This window comes from Acanthisitta chloris, unplaced genomic scaffold (assembly GCF_000695815.1).
Source record: "Acanthisitta chloris isolate BGI_N310 unplaced genomic scaffold, ASM69581v1 scaffold17501, whole genome shotgun sequence".
NCBI lineage: Eukaryota > Metazoa > Chordata > Aves > Passeriformes > Acanthisittidae > Acanthisitta > Acanthisitta chloris.
Genome location: NW_008654541.1, coordinates 54089 through 74175, shown reverse-complemented (window position 1 = coordinate 74175; position 20087 = coordinate 54089). Strand labels below are relative to the sequence as shown.

General features: G+C 37.4%; 1 protein-coding gene across 1 annotated transcript in view; it reads right to left on the bottom strand.

Moving 5' to 3' along the window:
* Positions 1-20087, bottom strand: part of TBC1D22A (TBC1 domain family, member 22A) — a gene marked incomplete at both ends in the record, with an annotated part of 121455 nt that overhangs the window by 49812 nt on the left and 51556 nt on the right. The window contains 2 exons of the mRNA XM_009083570.1: positions 417-492; positions 15908-16017. Coding sequence (XP_009081818.1) covers positions 417-492; positions 15908-16017 — 186 coding nt within the window. The remainder of the gene's footprint in view (positions 1-416; positions 493-15907; positions 16018-20087) is intronic.

The window sequence follows — 20087 nt, the reverse complement described above, 5'->3', positions numbered from 1 at the left end:
TCCTGAGAGCAAAACGATGCACAAAGGCACAAAACATAGTGCCGAAGGACAACTATAAACAACCACTGTGACTTGCCCGAATTACAACAATCATTGAGGCTTAATGTGAAATGAATACTGGCTGCCTTTTGTATGTGGTCATTACTCTGCTGCAAAGAAATTGCCATTGAGTTTTGATTATATTGCCCTAATAAAAAGTAATGAAAGTGGCTCATGCTCGAGTGACTTTCTTTTAAACGATACACAACAGTGATCCACAAAGGCCAGTGTGCCACAGACACCTCACCTGAGCAAGGCAGTGTGACCCCCCCACTGCAGGTGACTGCAAGGATGTTGGCTTGACTTCTTGAGCACATTTCAACTAAACACTTTCAATGAAATATCAGTTAGAAATTAGCTTATCCTTTAAGACTTACCATCGATCCGACTAACAAGTTCTTCCAACATTTTCACTTTCTTCTGAATTCCTGGCTGTGCAAATGTGTAGTTATCCTGAAGAAGAGACAATATACAAGTATTAGTTGTAAAAAAAGAATAGAAAGGTTTCTTTTCCTTTAATTACTTATGTAAATCCATGTACTTTTCTGGTTTTTTATGGTGTTTCTGGTTTGCTTATACTTTTTCTACATCTGCTTCTACATTTAAATAGTAAATCATCACACTCAATAGTCCTGCCAGTCTCCATCTCTAACAGGCTATACCCCATAGATATTACTGCATCAACTGCTCTCTACTTGCTAATCCACTAAAGTTACAGCTTTACTGCAGAAGTCCAAGTCGCTTTAAAAGGCTCTGATGTTACGTGCCAGAATGTGCCATGCTAGAGATTTTTTAAGGTGACTTTTTCCTCATAAATTTACAATTTAAGACAAATAATGTAGGAAATATGAACATTCAGACTATAATCAGAGACACAAAAATAATTTGGTCTTTAGAAGTGCAGAATAATAAATTCAAGCAGCATAAGAAATCAAAAGCCTGGTTTAATGTGGTCATAACTGTACTGAACCCATGACTACAGTTAATACCATGAATCAAAAATCTAACGCAAAAACTATATAGCTAAAATGGAGAGTATTTGCATGTATTTTGTTTGACTGTATTAACTCTAAATGGATGTTTCATTTTTGGGTTGCAGCTCTGTAATATAGACTTGACTTTGAAATAATGAGAACAAGAAAGTTACCTGCATTTTAACCCCAAAGTGATAAAACTTTTGAAACAAAGATGTTATTTGAATACTCAGTAATGTTTCTGAATATTTGCTTGGCAAACCCTTCCACTCAATTCATTTTGTTAGAGTTTTCCCGCTATGGTTCTTGAGAGATTCAAGAAAAGAAAATTACCAATATATAATTCTCAAACAAAGTTGCAATGCAATTTTTTTGTGTGGAATCACTACTTACACAGAAAATCAGGATAAAGGATGTTTTGTCTCAAGTGCTATTGTTTATTTCCTCTCTCACTTGGAGAGCTGAGCAACTATCCCCAAAATTATCCTAAAAATGTTTCACTGATGTTGCAATATCAATTTTTCTTAATTTGATTTCAAATTTTAACTTGGTCTTAGATTATAAGGAATTATCAATTCATTTTTATATATCTTGATATGCTTTCCTTTCTACTACAAAAAAACCATATTAACTTTCTTAACTTTATTTAAATGCTTTGATTTCTTTAATTTTGATTTGTTTCATGAAATTTAATTGTAATTTAATCTTCAAATTCTATAGAAGTGCCATAAAGTATGAGGCCTAAAAGTTTATAAAGGAAAATGATGCACTGTAACTAACAGAATTATTAGTCTATCAGCCAACAAGCAATTTACAGTATCAAGAAGTATATTATGTGCTCTGATCACTTACAACTGACCACAGTAGTAGCTATTTTAAAAACTACAGCAAAAGTTTCTACTGATCTAGCCCTTCCACAGTAATTAACACTAGAAATCAATGTATAAACCAAAACAGCATGGGCAAAGGAGCAAGAATAATTCTCTGAACTTTAGAATTTTCCATAGGAATCAACTAAGATAGGCAACCATTTCATATTCTTGGTGTTGTTTCTCAAACAGAACATGAACACTCTATGTAGTGCAAGAAAGCATCAAAACTGAAGGAATGGAAAAACACAGAATTCTAACCTATTATAATCTCAATTCAGGGACAAAGAAATTATCCCATGCACTGGAACAATCCCTTTTATACAAGTCTGACACACATATTAGTCATGTATAAAGTAGCATGTTTACGAAATCATATAATAATTTTCTTTACAGAACCTACTGGAATAAAAAAAAAAACAAACTGTATTCACCTTTTTTCCCCCCAATGTTTATAGACTGTTCTATTCACTTCTTTAAAGAAAGTTAACTGGTGTTTCTAGAATTAGTACTGCACTCGAAGTACAGCAACATGGTACTCAATTATTTCCTCTATTACAGATCCTCTGTAAAAGTATCTTCATGTACATAACACTGAAATTCAACACAGAGCTAAAACACTAGTGCTTCGATCATTAGTCTCTCCCCAAGTACTGCAACTCCCAACAGTGATCTATGAATCTGAAACTGTTTTCTTTCTCAAAGCCTAATTTACTCCATACACACCTAGAAATGCAACCCAAAACTGCCATCTTGATTTGAAAATCAGTAAGTTTGCTTTTCACTAATTTGATCTTCTGCCTGTTTATTTTTCTGTTCATTATTTCAGCTGCAAATGAACACAGCTGGGAGTCACCCTTCCACTTGTGCTGACTCATCTAACTGGAAAGATCTTTATTGGTTCCCTCAGTCCTCTCTTCTAATTAAACTATGTCTTACATATCCTCTCCTATGACACTTGTAATTGACTTCCTAGAGTTTGTGAAACTATGAGAAGGTCTTTGCAAACATAAAAGATATTCTGTTATCTACTATTCTTGCTCCTTTTGTGTTTATAGGTGAAGGAAAAAGCTAGTAACACAGTTAAAGAAGAAACATGCCAAATGCACAAAATCCACGAATTATTGCTCAGGCAATATCGAAGTACAGTGGCTAAGATTTTAATTCCTTTATCATTCAATTTACTTGATGACACTGCTTCGAAATTTGACTCAACTTTGCTCCCAACTCTTCCAACCTCCTCCCCACCAAGAGGTGCAAGGGAATGGGGAATATGGGTTGTGGTCAGTTCATAAGGCTTCATCACTGCCACTCCCCATGACCATATGTCCTGCCAGACAGCCTGCTCCTGTGCAGGCTCCTCTCCACAGGCTGCAGACTCCATCAAGGCATCTGCACCTGCTTCGGCATGGGGTGCTGCATGGGGTGCTGCATGGGCTGCAGGTGGACCTCTGCTCCACCATGGACCTCCATGGGCTGCAGAGGAACAGCCTGCCTCACCACGGTCTTCACCATGGGCTGCAGGGGAATCTCTGCTCTGGCACCCGGAGCACCTCGTCTCTCTCTCCCCTTCTCCACTGACCTGGGGGGCTGCAAAGCTATTTCTCTCATATTTTCTCACTCCTCTCTCACCACTGTGCAGTGCCTTTTACCCTTTTTTACATGCATTACCACAGAGGCACCACCAGCACCACCAATGGGCTCAGCTTTGGCTAGCAACAGGTCCACCTGGGAGGCAGCTGGAACTGGCTCTGTGTGACATGGCCTCTTTCACTGACAACACCATCTTGCCGATACAAGTTCTCTGCTAACTTTCACAGGAAAAAAAGAAGACCAGGATTAAACTCTCTTAACTCTCTTACCTATTCTCCCTCACAGTTGTAGGTCCTCACAAGAACCTTTCATTGCTCAGCCTCCAAATTTTTGTTATATTTCCTCATTTATTCCTTGTGTAATTCCACCCTTGATATTAAGCAAAAGACAACTCCAAAAAAGATGCAAGTAACTTAGAACAGGACTGTCCTGCCTCAGCAGATCTGTAGCAGTTCCCATAAAATATCTCATATTTTCTAAACACTGTCCTTGACACTTTCCAGTAAGCATTCACATATGACAAAGTATGCATGAGTACACAACAGAATCCATGATAAACATAAAAAATTCATGCACTGGTGTGCAATATCTAAATTCCTTGACGTTCTGCTCAGATAGCTTCTAACACATTTTCAGTGAACTATGCTAACCTACTTCACAGCTGAATGGTTATAATATCTAGTTCAGACTCTGACACATAATTAGTTTCACCTTACAATACAGAAGGTTAAGACTTTATAACGTCACAAGAGATCAAAACTTGCTTCAGCTTCAAATCTTTGTGTTAGTAATCTGTACTTATTCTGTAGAGGGTAGTACAACCACCCCACTGCCCTGGAACTACAACTAGGTCTGGCAGGACTTCTCAAAACATAGTCATTATAATTTAAAATAAAATACTAAAATTATAGACTTCGCTAAACATTTGAAAAAGTATTAGGTAATGCCTTACATTAAGGGTAGAGAAATTCTAAATAGAATAAACTTGATTAAAAAAGTGAAATTAAAGAAAAAAATGCACAGAACTAATTTAACTGGGACTATCCTTCCATACTTAAAAAAAGAAAGAACAGGGGGAAGAGGGGGAGTGAGAAAGAGAGAGGGGAGGGAGACTTCGCAGGCTTTAGCTAAATAAAGTCCTCTATCTTTTCCTTTAAATAGGTGATGATAGGATAATTTTAAGAGCAGAAGAAGAAAGCTGAAGAGGAAAGGAAAACAATATCTTATGTCATCATGAAGGAGAAAGAGGCAGCCGAACTAAAAGAAAAAGCACTGCCAATAATTTAACATAATGACTGCAGCCAAGCACAGGTACAGGCACAATATTTCTCAGCTTTTCAGGTCACACGAGTGTTCAGCAACAATGTACTGCTGAAAATATCAGAACCATTTACAGAAGCAAACGGAAAGTTTTGACACAAAGTCTTCATGTGTTGTTTGTTCATTTTAACAAAGTTTTATCAATTAGATGAGAGCTTTTAAATATAAAGGATACATTAACAATCCGTATGCATCATACCTAGATGTCTATTTTCTCTACTGATGTATATTTAAGAATTCCTATATGCCAGTTTAAGTATGTTCTAGCATAGTATCTCATGAACAAAAGACAACTGAAAGAAAAACCCTTTCTGAAATTGCATATTTACCTCATTATGTCACAAAGGGATCTTCTTAATTTTACTTTTTTAACTCAACTAAGTACTTCATTCATATATTTCTGAATTCTCTAAGCAAACTCCTACTAAACATCTTGGTTCACCTTGCTCTCAAAGTTATGGGTAAAGGTAGAGGCAGGAGGGAGGAAAGCATGACACAGCCAACATGTATATTAACACTATCCATGGTAGCTCCAGTTTACTCAAAATGTTTCTTGAAGGTGGATATTATAATGTAAATTCACTCTTAAATACAGTTCAGGGGAGAGAGAGTGCATGTACAAGAACAAGCACACAAATGTGCTGGAATATGCTGTTAGCACATACCCCACAACATGTTCCATAATTACTCCAGGCCTTGAAAAGAAAAGCTCTTTTAACTTTTGTAATTATTAAGCCTGACTTGAAAATCTGAAAGTTCTTAAGTAGTAGGAAAGAGATTTACAAAGCATTGCAGCTCAAAATTTTTTACATGCAAAACAGTATCTTACTTATTGTTGTATAACAGGATGAAAAAAAGCAACAGCTTATTAAAAAGTAGGTACTGATTCTCATGTTAGAATAGTATCCATATTCTCAGAAGTAAATATTCCATCTTCTACTGGGCTGTGTAATCAAACACCTCATTTTTACATAACTGGATGCATTATAAATTACAGAAACTGTTAAGGTACCAATAACAGAAGTGCTTAGGGTATATTTTTGGATTATGGCATAGGCCAGACAACAGTTCAAATCTGGATAAGAGCTAGAAATTATAAATATGGACAACTACAATCCCAAAAGCTGATGCTGTAAATTTTAGGTAGAAGATAAAATATATTTATTCTGAAGCATACTGATAGCACAATCTATTTCATCTATTGATTACAAATAGATTTGTGGTCTTCCTGAATATTTTACTCTCAGTGACAGGCTGGAAAACTGCATTATTAGCTATCAGAGAGACACAGGCTCCTTTAATGCTCCTCAAGTCCTTAAGGAAAACTACACCCTCCAGGATAAATCCTACTGCAGCCCTCTATTTACTATTACCTGAAGTACCAACCAAGCTTATTGTTACCAACTTAAAATTGGCTACTGGGCCAGACAAAAGAACCACCTTGGTTTTTCCCTTTTAAGAGCAGTCAGCAGCAAATGACTGCAGGGGATAATAGGAGCAAAATAAGCCTGCAGTGATGCACTTGCAGCATTCTTTCAGTTTCCAGTTTGCAGCACTGAGACTGCCTTAACTCAGGGTGGTATCTTTGTAATTAAAGTCCTTTAATGATTTTTCATCAACATGACTTCAAATTCTCCAGGTTCTAAACCCATGTAAAATGTTTTTTTTGATGAAACTAAGCTCAGCAGCTTAGTTACTCAATCACTCTTTTTTAAGACTCACTCAGTAGAATTTTAAGATACTATCTAGGTCTTGCATCAGAAGAGATGGAAAACAACTACACCCTATTCACCTTTGTCATGCAGCCCATCATTTTGAAAACTTCTATTACATTCCTCCACTTAGCTAAGTCATCCATGCTGGAGAACATAATCCATCACCCAGAAACTGCTCCATACCTTTGATCACACTTACCTTGCTCCATTATTTTTTTAACTTTTCAGCCATCATTTCAAAATGGGACAGAGAAAAGGAATTAGAACAGCATATAGCACACTGAGCACAAGCTCATGCAGGTTTTAAAAGTCCTTCTCTTGAGGGCCACTTATATAAACCCTTCTCCTTCCTAAGTAATAAGGAGCAATGCTTCTACCATGGATGCTTAGCTTTACGAACTTCTGGTAAAAGACTTCAAAATGCACTCTGGAAATACAGTTAAACTGTACAGTTGGTGACAGGCTCACTGATACCTTCCAAAAGCTGCCAGACTTGTGCTGTGTTACAGGAGTTATAGAAAATATTAAATAATATAGGCTTTTATCTTTTTAACAATTAATTTCATTTATTTTATAATTTCTCCAAGCTTGCTTGATGTGCTTGTCTAATTGTCTGTACTCTCCTGAATCCCCTTTAAGTCATTTTCAAAATCTAATGTCATATCCATCACATTCCATTTCACCCAATACCAAAGCAATTTTGAGCACTGGTCTTCTTGTTTACCCATTACCAGAGACCCTCATAGAAGGAAATCACAGCTATGTAATAAACTGAGCAGAGGTAGCAACAGACTCTGAGATTCTTACTAGGCATCATGATGCGCAGTACCCTCATGATGTATTCAAGCTCCTCAAACTGAGGAAGAACAACTTAAGTTCTCCAGTGACCATGCAAGCTACTAGAAATGTCAAAAGATCTCTCGAAGACAGGTGCTAGTCCAAACTCAGCAATTTGCATGTAAAGTTGATTGTTGCAGCATATTCCTACTATACAGTTCAGTGATAACACAGACAATAGATTTACCTGTAACTCTTCTAAATCAATGTTCAACATACTTTGCAAAGTAGACACACACATTGTTAACAACAGTCTCAGTGCAAACAAGTTTGAAGGACCACTAATTCCAACAATCTAAAATGCTGACATTTTTCATCTCAGGTTTTGGTACATTCAGGGTTTCAGGATCTACTTTGAAACAATCTGTCTGAGGCCAGATCACCAACAACTATGATACAGTCCTTAGATGCTCAGATTAAATCTAACCAGAGCCATACAGGAAGACCACAGCGGATATGGGTTTTTTCACATTCCAAGTTTTGAACAGACAATAGTAGACATTCTTTAATTACTGTCACATCAAAAGAACAGGACTAATATAAGAGTTGTGTTAATTATATTCCAACAGCTCATAGTTACAACTCCTCTACTGCCTCAGTTTGTTTATTAACTTCCTAGCATTGTTCAATAAAATCTGTTTTTTCTTCAGGTACTAATAAAGTTGACAAAGAACTCTATGAAGAGGAGCTTCAAATAAGACTTTGAAGATCTGAAGGTCCTCTGGAAAAGTCACACCCTCAATGATATTCATTCTTAAGAGTAATTTATGTGTATTTTGGGTAAGAACATTACCTTGAATTGAGAAAGGTAAAACTTTCTTACAGAAAAATACTTAGACCCTTTTTCTACTTTGAATCTTCTTTTTCTTCACTGAAAGTTTAAAACATCATAAAACAGCAATTGCTCTGACAGATTATTCAGAGAAATATAATCAGATATCTGAGCATGAATACAGAAAGGATAGAAGCACTCGTTGTGGCCAGGCTTATGTTTCAGAAGATTTGAGTCTCATATATGTGGTGCAAATAAAGTAACAGAAAAATACCATTTAGCAGTATCATTTGAGAAGTGATTACTAAAAATGGTGACGTTGTCCATTTCTCGTTAGAAGAAAAGCCATTCTAGAACCCTGAACAGGCACAAGTACCTGCCCTAATTGCAGAACCTATTTGTCATGAAGCTTCTCATGTTCTGACTTTCCAAATAGCTGTTACTCTTACAAGCGGTTTAGAACACAATTGTGATCAAGCAAACCATTGTTTTTCCTTGGAACAGTCATAGCTACAAGAAAAAAAAAACCACCATGTCTTGTCATTCTCAGGATCTCACCCAGACAAGACACCAGCATAAAATGAACAATCTGGATTTCCGGAAATTACTAAACAGTTATTACCGTACAGAAGTTTTGACTCACAGATTGACTTACAGCAATGGTAGCTGCAGGAAGAGACACAGAGCATGAATATGCAGCTCAAACGTTAAGAGAACAACATGCAGAAATAACTGCTGATAGCATTTCCGACAATCCCTGACAGGCCTTTCACAGTTCCAAAGCATACATTCCTGATTGGCATTAGGAACTGTTCATACAGAAATTGGAGCAAACCGCAGTACTGTTTTTCAGCATCAACTATATGACGTTAGTGGAGACTCTGAAGACTGCTTGTCAGACTGTTATACCATATATCCTGTTCTCCCTGAACACACCACATTTGCCACACTACGTTCAGCTGAAGGCAGGATGAAAGACTACTTTCTCCAGTCAGCTAAGCCTACCAGAAGTGTGGTGCTGATGCACGCCCAGAAATCCTAGGCAATCAGTCCCAGCAGCATTTGTAGAGGTACACCCTGCAGCCTATGAAACTTGACCCATGCATGAAAGCACATGCAACAGACAGGGTTCACATGACAAGAGACAGGTAACCGTCAGATGCAGACACTTAAGAGTACATATTCCTTCTGTCTTTCTATCTTGGCTAACAAACCCATATTCCCAAACAACAGATCCGCAGTTTAACAGAATCCTAAACTAACTACCCAAATCAACTGCAGACATCACCAACAAACTTGTTTTGTAGGGGTTTAATGAAAAGGAACAAGGAAAGCTGTATGTGACCTATTTTTACCTTAAAAATAAACCTTTGGAGGTCCTGTGAAAAATTTTCAGAAGAGTTATTTCTGCACATACTTCTCAATATTTGAGCTGCCTGTTCATGCTATTTGTTAGGAACTGCAGTGATAGGTAACAGCAGACATCACCAACAAACTTGTTTTGTAGGGGTTTAATGAAAAGGAACAAGGAAAGCTGTATGTGACCTATTTTTACCTTAAAAATAAACCTTTGGAGGTCCTGTGAAAAATTTTCAGAAGAGTTATTTCTGCACATACTTCTCAATATTTGAGCTGCCTGTTCATGCTATTTGTTAGGAACTGCAGTGATAGGTAACAGGTTCAAATCGAAGGAGAGGTAGGCTAGATTAGATATTAGGAAGAACTTTTTTACTGTGAGGGTTGTGAGACACTGGTACAGATTGCCCAGGGAAGTAGTGGATGCCCCAACCCTGGCAGTGTTCAAAGCCAGGTTGGTTAAAGCCTTGAGCAACCTGGTCTGGTGGCAGGTGGTTGGGGCGAGATGATCTGTAAGGTTCATTCCAACCCCTAAAATTCTGTGATTCTATGATTTATTGGTTCCAGCAGACCTCTGAAAGGCTTTCCAAGCAGAATTCCATCTATCCATCCATCCATAATCCAAACTTCAGGCACACATTAGTAACAACTTTCCGTAACTCTGGAGTGAGAAAGAACTCTGCAGGATTCCCTTTGAAGATCATAAATCTTGTTATTTAATCATCCATAGAAATAGCTAATATGTACCTCAGCAGACTCCAGTCCCTGGAAATGAATTATCTCCCTTTTATTCCAAAAATTCCCAGGCCCTGACAAATAATGATATTAATATTTTATTGCTATTTTTAATACATCTGGTTAGATCATTATGCAATGCATATATTTCCCCTTTGGTTGTTTTATTACCATTATACTTGAACTTAAAATGAAGAGTTATGCTCTATTTTATACATGAACATTACATTTTCAGGTGGCACAGATCAATGTGAACTTTTTACTTGAATGTTAACGAGACTCTGTTGAGGAAAGTGTCATAAAGGACAATTTAGTAATAAAAAAAAGTTAATTACAATGGATATATGGGAATGTCTACTTAATTAAATGGAAAAATACTCATGGGATATGTTCTAGTTTTCCAATATGCATGGCCACAGGTGAAAACGCAAAAAATGCTCATGCATCATCCAGTTTCGAAGTGTTCTAAAGACAACCAGCTTTATCATGCACATGGAAGATATATTTTGCATGCGGCCACACACACCCTCAGAAACAGGTTTTTATAATTCAGCATTAGAGTATCTTGCAAGAATACAGGCTGAAGATGAGTTCTATGAAAAAAGACCTGAAGTCTCAACAGACAACAAGCTCAGACTGAGTCAGTGGTACACCCCGGCAGCAAAGGCAGCCAGCAGCCTCCTGACCCAATAAATGAAGGGAAGTGATTATCCACACTTAGCACTCCTTGTGAAACCACAGAGGCTGGCAGGGACCTCTGGAGACCATCTAAGTCCAAGTCCTGCAGAGTTACCTAGAGCAAGCTGCTCAAGGCCATGTGGAGATAGGTTTTGAACTCCAAGGATGAAGCCTCTACAGCCTCTCTGACCAAACAGTTTCAGAGTTCAATCACCTTTACTGTGAAGATTTTTCTTCTAATGTTTAAAAATAATTTCTTGTATTCCAGACCACATCTAGAATGTCACATCCAGTTTTAGGGAACACAATACATGAAAAACGTGAATAAACTGGAGCAAGAGCAAAAAGGTCACCAAGACACTCAGGGGCACAGAGCACATGCCTTGTGAGATGTTGGGGAAATGGGTTATTCAGTCTGAAGAAATAAAGGCTTCAGAAGCACCTAGCAGCAGCCTGCTAAAACCTATGTCATCAAGATGACAGAGCTCCATTTTTAATAGTGGTACATAGTGGAAAGATAAGAGACAAGAGACAAACAAAAAGTGCTCCATCTGGCTATAGGGAGAAACTTCAACATGAAGACAAGCAAGCATTGGAACAGGCTAACCCCCAGAGACTGTGCAGTCCCCATCCTTGGAGGTTTCAAGACCCAACTGGACAAAGTCCATAGAAACTCAATCTGACCTCAGAGCTGACCCTACTTTGAGCAGAAGTTTAGGTAGAAGCCTGTTTCCACCAGAGTTATCCTATGTTCTTATGATTTTACAGGTTCTCATTTGCTTTACTGAAATAAATGAGAAAAAAATTGCAGTGAGGTATCGTCTTTCTGGGACAAAAACTAAAGAAAATATTTAGAGCACAGAGTCATGAAGCACTGAAAAGGAAAACCATTACAGCACATCATCATCCAAGACTGCTATAAACCAGTCAGTTTATATACAGCTAGAGATTACAAGACTGACATTTTAGAGAAGCAAATTAATATTAAAAAATCACATACTCTTTGTATTAAATCAGTTTTTTAGATTTCAAACAAATTGTGTTGAGACACATGTGCAGTCATTTAGGAGCCTATAACTAGAGACAACCAACAGAGAACAAAGATGCAAAATAATCTAAGAACATAAAATAGATTATAAACTATCATGCAATATCAAACATTAATTACTTGAAAAGTTCTGCAAAACTCTCTAACTGGAGCCAAAGACATACTCACATAGAAACGCCCAGATCACAAAGAGCGAATCTGCTAAAGCAACAGATGACTTGACCAAGGTTTTTATTTCTTTCTTTCCCTTAAGTGGGGAATGTCACACTTCTCCCTGCTAAGAACTCTATGCATGTCAGGAAGCGATTGTCCTGCTGCTCAATGATGACTCTTATCTTTTATTCCATAGGTCTCTGTGGTTCAAAGATGTGTTCTTATATTAAAAATACATAGTCACAGTAGACACAGAAGGGAGTGAGGTAAGATGAGTGAGGAACAAAGAAATAACAGACCCTATGTGCCGCAAAACTCCAGCAAGAAATACACATCTATTAATAACACCTTTGACAATTCTGGAATCAAGAAAATGAGACAGTCAGAATGGGCTGGAAAAATAAATGAGCTTTCCTTTAGGAATAATAAAGGAATACAAATACTATCTTTCTTCCATCACACTTTTATGCACCAGAAAGACAAACACACAAAAAATGTGTCAAGCTCATATTCATATAAAATTTCACAATAAGGCCCTAATTGTCATCAAAATGCACTGTTTAAATTTATCCAATACTGGTAGGCCAACATCAAATGGAAGTTTATACTGATGAATAAATTGACGGAAATATTCTGCAGAGATTCTTTGATTTCTGTTATTACCTCCTGTCACGTATTCCTCTACTAAATTCCTTGAACAGCTTATTCAGATATCTCAGACAAAACTATCAGTAGTCATACATGAGTCTCTTATGCCATATTTTCAGAGAACAAGAAAGAAAACATGATAGCATTAATCTCATTCAGGACTCTCCTTTGGGTTTGTGTTTTTATGTTGTCTGGTTTTGTGACTTTGTGAGACAAGCAGTTTTTCTTGGTGGCTGTAAAAACATTGCATTATCTATAGTAAATCATACAAAAAATACTAAGGGAGTAGTAACAACAAATATAAGCATGGCTTCCAAGAAACAATCAGCAGCAACTTTCTTGGGAGATAGAGAGACCAACTAGACCTCTGCATATTGGCAACAAGCTTGGTAAACTGAGAATCTACAGCCATTAAAGTAAACCTGTGTCTCAGCTGTCATGATCCTGCCTTAGCCCTGCTGTGTAGTTCTAATCATTTCTTTGCTATGGTACCTATTCAAGGTGTTCACACCTTACACCAATCAGTGCCTTTTTGGTTTTTTTGTGTTATCAGGCAGTTCAGCTCTGTGAACCAGCTCACAACAGCCAGCACTCAGCAAGAGACAGGTAAGAATGAGCATTCAGGTGCAGGCAGGAGCACTGGAATATTTCAATTTGTTGTAATTCAGTTTATGAAATTTGGGGCATGATTTGATCTTAAATTTAACAATTACAGCTCCAACCTGATGTAGCCACATCTATTTCTTGCCCTCTACTAGTAGATACCATAACCGTGCATCTGGAATGCAAGTCAGCTAGAATCATAGCATCACAGATGAACCCACTGGGGATCTTTAAAGTTCAGCTAGTCCAAATCTCCTGCCACAGACAGGGGCAGCTTCAGCAAGATCAGGTTTCTTAAAGCCACATCAGACCTGATCCTGAACACTTCCAGGGAAGGGAAGTTCACAACTTCTTTGGGCTCCCTCATAAACTCTTTGTGTCCAATTTAAATCTATTCTCTTTCAGTTTGAAATGTTGCCCCTTGTCCTATCACTGCAGGTCCTGGCAAAAAATCTCTCACCAGCTTTCTTAAAAGTCCCCTTTAAGTACTGAAAGAGTATAATAACATCTCCCCAAGGCCTTCTCTTCTACAGGCTGATCAACCCCAACCAGCAGTAGGACAAGAGGGCACAGACTCAAGCTCTGCCAGGGGAGGTTTAGGTTAGATATTAGGAAGAGATTTTTTACAGAGATAGTAATCAGGCATTGGAATGCGCTGCCTAGGAAGGTGGTGGATTCACCATCCCTGGAGGTTTTCAAGATAAGACTAGATGGCACTTAGTGCCATAGTCTAGTAACCATAGTAGGGCTGGACTTGATGATCTTTGAGGTCTTAGGATTCTCAGTCTTTCCTCATAGAAGAGGTGCTCCAGCTCTCTGATCATCTTCATAGCTATGCTCTGGACCTGCTCCAACAGGTCCACATCTTTCTTGTGCTGAGGACCCCTGAAATGATGCAGCACTCCAGGTCGGGTCTCATGAGAGCAGAGTAGGCAGAGTCACATACCTCAACCTGCTGGACACACCTCTTTTGATGCAGCACAGGAAGCAGTTGGCTTTCTGGGCTGCAAGTGCACATTGCTGGTTGTGTCCAATTTTTCATCCACCAGTATCCCCAAGTCCTTCTCTACAGGGTTAGATCTTCCAACCAACTCAACCTACAACAACATGACTCTTCTATCTGGTAAGTAAAGTGGTATCAACACAGAAAGGAAACAAAACAGGAGACTGGGAGAAGAAAAACAAGAAACGCTTTCAAGAAAAACAAGAAGCCTCCAAGAGAACAGCAGCACTCTGCAGTTGCACTGAATTAACTATAAATGAATTAACTTCAGTTGCACTGAATTAACTGTAACATCATTAGTCACACCACTAGAATAATCTTTCAAGCCTGCTTTTGATAGATGAGTGCATCCTTGAATACATCCAATACCATTCCATTTATATAAAGAGCTTAAATTTTCATTGATGCAGTTTAATTCCATTACAATCGGTTTCCATATTTTGTTTATCAGTACTTGATGGATTTGTATGAAAGCAGAATTTTAAGCAGAAATTATCTAATCTCTGAACCTCCTTTTCTAGAAAAAAATAGAGCAGCAAGCCAGTGACAATGTTTGAAAAACAGGTAAAATATTTGGAGGGCTTGCATTCCTTTACTTGGGTTTCTTCCTTTCCAGTAGATTTCCAGTTCTCACTTTTTTCTTTATAATGTTTCACATATTTCTGCTATATGGTCAAGCATTTTAAAATTTAGTAGTTCTGAGAGACTGAAAAAAGCAAACCAGCATTTTTTACAGGAATCACCATGAGAAAACGACTATGTATTTCAACAATGCCACAGAAAACACTGAGCTATTACTCATTTGACCTTTAACCGGGAGAAATACACTTAAAATACCTTCAAAGAAGTTAAAGACTTCCATCATTGACACAGTTTTACAACAATTGTGCCAAAAATGAACTCTGCTACAATTTTCAATTCACAATGTGCCTTATGTTCTAATATGAATGTTTCATTGCCTAAGTCATAGGAAAGAATGTCATGATAAACCTACATGCCCATGAATTCAAATGTGCACACACAAACCCACCATTGTTACTCAACAGAAAATTGTGCCTGCATTTATAGCCTCTCCACACAGAAAAAAAACAAAACCTTAGTGAAGTAGCACAGGTATCAAGTTTTAAATGGATATTTTAAATATATGAAGATAATTTCAGGAGCTAAGACTGCAATCATTTATAGGTTGCTATATTCATGCCTTAAAAATTAATAAATAAGCTAGCTTTTAACCACCTCAGTGAGATCTTAAGCAGACATTCTTCATGCTTAGTGACTTGAGGTGCAAAACATGCCTCCAGAACTGGAGATTTCAGCCTGGCTCTAGAACACCACACCACAATGAAACATGCAAACATTTGGATGAAAAGAAGTTGCGTGACCATTTTTTCCCTTCTCCTTTCTCAGTACTATGCCAAACTAGCAGTGGATTTCTCCAATAAGAAAATCAACATCTCCCCTGTTTTTCATAGATGCATTCTCTCTCAACAACCCTAAAGTAGTTCAAAGCCATGATACGAATCAGTTAACTCCACTACTTACAGACAGAAAAAAATCAATTTACCTGAATGCCATCAAGCAACTTGCTCATGCACCAGTAACTGTCAGCTTCTATGTTCTGCAGCGCTTCTTCAGGCAGACTGGAAACATCAAAATTTTCCACTTCTTCTTCTTCTGTTTCAAGAAAAGAGAAAGAAAGACAAGTCAATGAAGTGCACAGAATAAATAAAGCAAGGAGGAGGAAAATAATTGAAAACAAAGACAGCCACCACTTATCTTCTAGTCAGAAACTTCAATGCACATTTACTTTAACAGGGACTAGATGAATCATTTATTGCTCAACTGTGTCATCTAATGGCTTTAAATGTTAATGAATACTTAATTTCTTGCAGACTGTGAAAATCTCAAATCATGCCTGGTTAACCAGAATTAATATATAATAAATTGCTTCATTCTAAACATTTCACACCTGAAAGAGGATCAGAAGCACTTTGAGAGCCCTCAAGCTATATATGAACAATCTCTGAAGATGACTATGTTTGCATCATGCACAGAATTTGCAAATAATGTCAGTCTTCATAGACGAAAAAACCCTCAAAAATACTTGTTAGAAAACCAGTGAAATTTATTTTGAGAGTTGACTACAGGTTTTCAAGGAGGATTTATTTTTTACAGGCAAGCATTTGGAATTAGACGGAAATCAGACAACAGGAAACAGATGATTCCCACTCCCCCAAAAAAATCTGCAATTCTGAACACTGGAAAAGTACAGAACCCCAATGATGTCTAATTCATGGAAACTGAGTCTTTCACACAACTGTGTTAAAAAAGAAATCACATTTCAACATGAACCCAAATTTTACCATCGAAGCTACATAGTTGTCATTTTAAAGCATAGCATCTGAATTAATGCAGTTTGAAAACAGAACACAGAATGTGTTGTCTTGCCACCTAACTCCCAAAGCTCCCATACAGCTAGAAGAGAGATTAACACGAGCTGTGAATGCTCTGAGTAAATTCTGTAGCTTCCTTCTTGCAGCAGCTCACAGTGTCTTATTGTATCAAGATGAGTATCAAGCAAGCACCTGTCCCAGCCCTGGTTTATTCTCAGGGAGGAGGAGGTGCAGATCAGAGATGTTTAATTCTACCTAAACAGAGCATGGTATACCAAAGAAGGAATTTTCTCCATTACACACCTGCAAGGTAGCAGAGAATAAAAAGTAAAAGAAAACAAAGAATATATGTTGTCTTAAAACTCTTCTATTACCTGTCTCATAGCTTTGCAGCAAGTAATTACAGATGCCTACGTACATCTTTAGGTTGTCACATTTCATTATACCACCTGAAAGCACTTATTTGTCAATTAGTAATAACCATTAGCATTACATATGTCTTAAAATAATTTTAACATCCCAGTGATTTTACCATTACATGTTAACACAGGTATCAAGGTGTTACCAAAGCATTTTTGTTTGCATTGGTGGCTAAATCTGGGTGTGAGTCTTTTTAAGGAATCACTGGGTTTGGATTGTGAAATATTAAAAGCTGTATGACAAGAAGACTAGGCTGTGCTAATAAAGCATTGGTTAAGATATTTACTTACCAGGGAAACCTGGTAAGTAAAACAGGGGATTGCAGCAGAGACTCCATAAAATGGAGCAGAGCTGTAAAACAATGCACCAGTAGTCACTTACTGGTCATTAAAGGAACACTACCTTTGCACTGGAGTACAGTTTCGCAAAGCCACTTTCTAAAAGAAGATAAACAAGCATTCAACATATTTCAAATGCCCTGTATAATAAATTGAGATATAACACTGCCTTGCAAACCAACCAAGAGCGAGCAGCAGACTGCAACAGCAGATTTTTTTTTAGTACCATATTCCTCCCAGTGAACATGCAGGCAGATCCCCTAGAAATCAGTATCATAGTCCTCTCCCAGCAGCAGACAGCAAATTCACATTTACCATGCTCTATGGAAAATGAGGGTAACATAGGGAGCAAGTGGGAGGTAATGCTTTCCTCCAACATCTCTCTGTTTGGGTCCCATTGCTTCTCTATTAGACTCCTCTCATTAGAGACAGGTTCTAGAACAAACTTGGCTTCATTTCACTTGTTTAATCTAACCCCTCCACAAAAAAAGAAATGTTAAGTGAAAATCCTAGCATAATATAAAAGTACTTTCATGGTAAAGATGCTTGAATACAATGGGGATAGCAAGAAAGGATATAAGGAAGGCAAACAGGCCAACAACAATAAAAAACCCCAAAACATCATGGAATGAAGAAATCTAACTCAGATTAAACAAGTAGCTTAGGTAATGCACATCGGGCAAAATTGATCCAAATTGAAAAGGCAGTTCTGCAGCCACGAAAAAAGACCACAGAAAGGTCCCCAAAAGTCAAAAAAGTAGCAATGCAATGCCAGCAAGTCCTTTATTAAGTACATTAACAGAAAAATTACAAGAGAACTCACAAGACTTACAGAAAGACTGAAAATTACTAGACTTAACAGGGACAAAAAAAGTCTATTTAAGATAAGTTTGATATGAATCTGTAAAAAACATCAATATTAAATATTTATCTATCTATCTACCTCCAATCAGATGTGTCTTGAGATTTTAAGCAAGAAAGCCCCACAATTTTCAGCAGAGAAGCCATTTTTCACCAGTTGAGAAATTCAAATTAAGGATGAATATTCACATGAATTTAGAAGAGGAAAACTTTTCCAGACAGAAAAGAAGATGAATAATGCATCCTCTACAGTGGGAACAAATTTTTTGGTATATCTTATACATGTTAACTCACAAAAATGTCTCACAGTCATACATTTATGTTTATTATATACTCATAAAGCAGTGCCCCAGTGGAAAAAAAAGTCTAATCAATATTTTCTATTTTATTTTTAATATTTTAAATGGAAAAAAAAAGTAACCTAGTCTCTCTCTGCCTCACAATGTCTACAGAAAAAAAAAAATAAATGAATCAGAGTTCCTCAAAATACAGAACACAAACATATACTGAACTTTCTTCCTCTTGACAACAGCAGTCTTCAGGCCCTCTTCCACCAAACATTTGCTGAAAGAATGAGATTACTACTACTTAGATAATGTGTTCCTTTGCAAATTTCCTGCCTTGGAGCACCTTTTCTTTTCATGATACTGCTATCACATTTCTGAACAAAAAGGAAGTCATAAACTGTAGCACAACACAATAACTCTTCTACAGGTGGGCATGAAAAGATAACAAATGAAAAAGACTTTTTATCTTCTCTTTCTCATCTTTCTTATCTCACCTCTTTTTTAGTCCCTCTCTTTCAAAATCTGCCATTTCACACTACATTCTCACAGCAGGATTTAAGCCAACTAAAAAGCTGAAGGTACACATAACCATGGAAGGTGGGCAGCTTCACCTCCCTTCACAGCCAACAAGGAGTGACAGAATATTACTTGTTCTAAACTAGAAACCTGAAATAAATCAGATGTATCCCATCCAAAACAAAACTCTTTCTCTCAGTATTAGCTATAATTTGATCTTAAAAGGAGTGCCTCGGAATGTAGACCTCTAAACTGTCAAACTCTAGACTTAGCTGAAACAAAACTTTAAACACCCATCAAAAGATTTTCTATCTGAACTACCTGCAACAAGGAGAACTGACAGGCTGTGAGAAAACTATGGCAGCTGGTGGCAACTTGGACAGAAAAGACACCCCAGCATTAATATTTTGGAAAAACTAGAATCTGATTGTTCTAGGAAAGTCAGATTATTAAATTAGAACAACCAATTATTTTTTCCCCACAGAAACTAGAATAGAGCTTTTAAGAAACATCTTTCAATGGTTCCAATTACTGTTCATCACATGCATGTTACCCAAGCACAAAGAGGACAGGTCTTTCTGAAAAGAACAAAGGTCTGAGATAAATTCACTATTCTAAGTAAAAGTCTCATTATTCCACAGGGAACAACGAAAAACGGAAAGGCAACTATTATCAAGTTCTTTCTGCTCTAGTTTGGGTGACCCTATAAATCGACAGATAGAGGTGGCATTTAGGAACATCCAATTCTTTCACTAAAAGAATCCATAGTCCCCAAACATAATGTCACAGAACCACAAGCTCAGCCATTCCAGAAATAAAAATAGCACTTTCAGGAAGTACACATCAAGCCGCCTTGTTCTGTCTCTCCCTTCTGAAGAGACATCCAAGAACATTATGCTTTTCTGTGGCTTAAATGGACTGATCTCCAG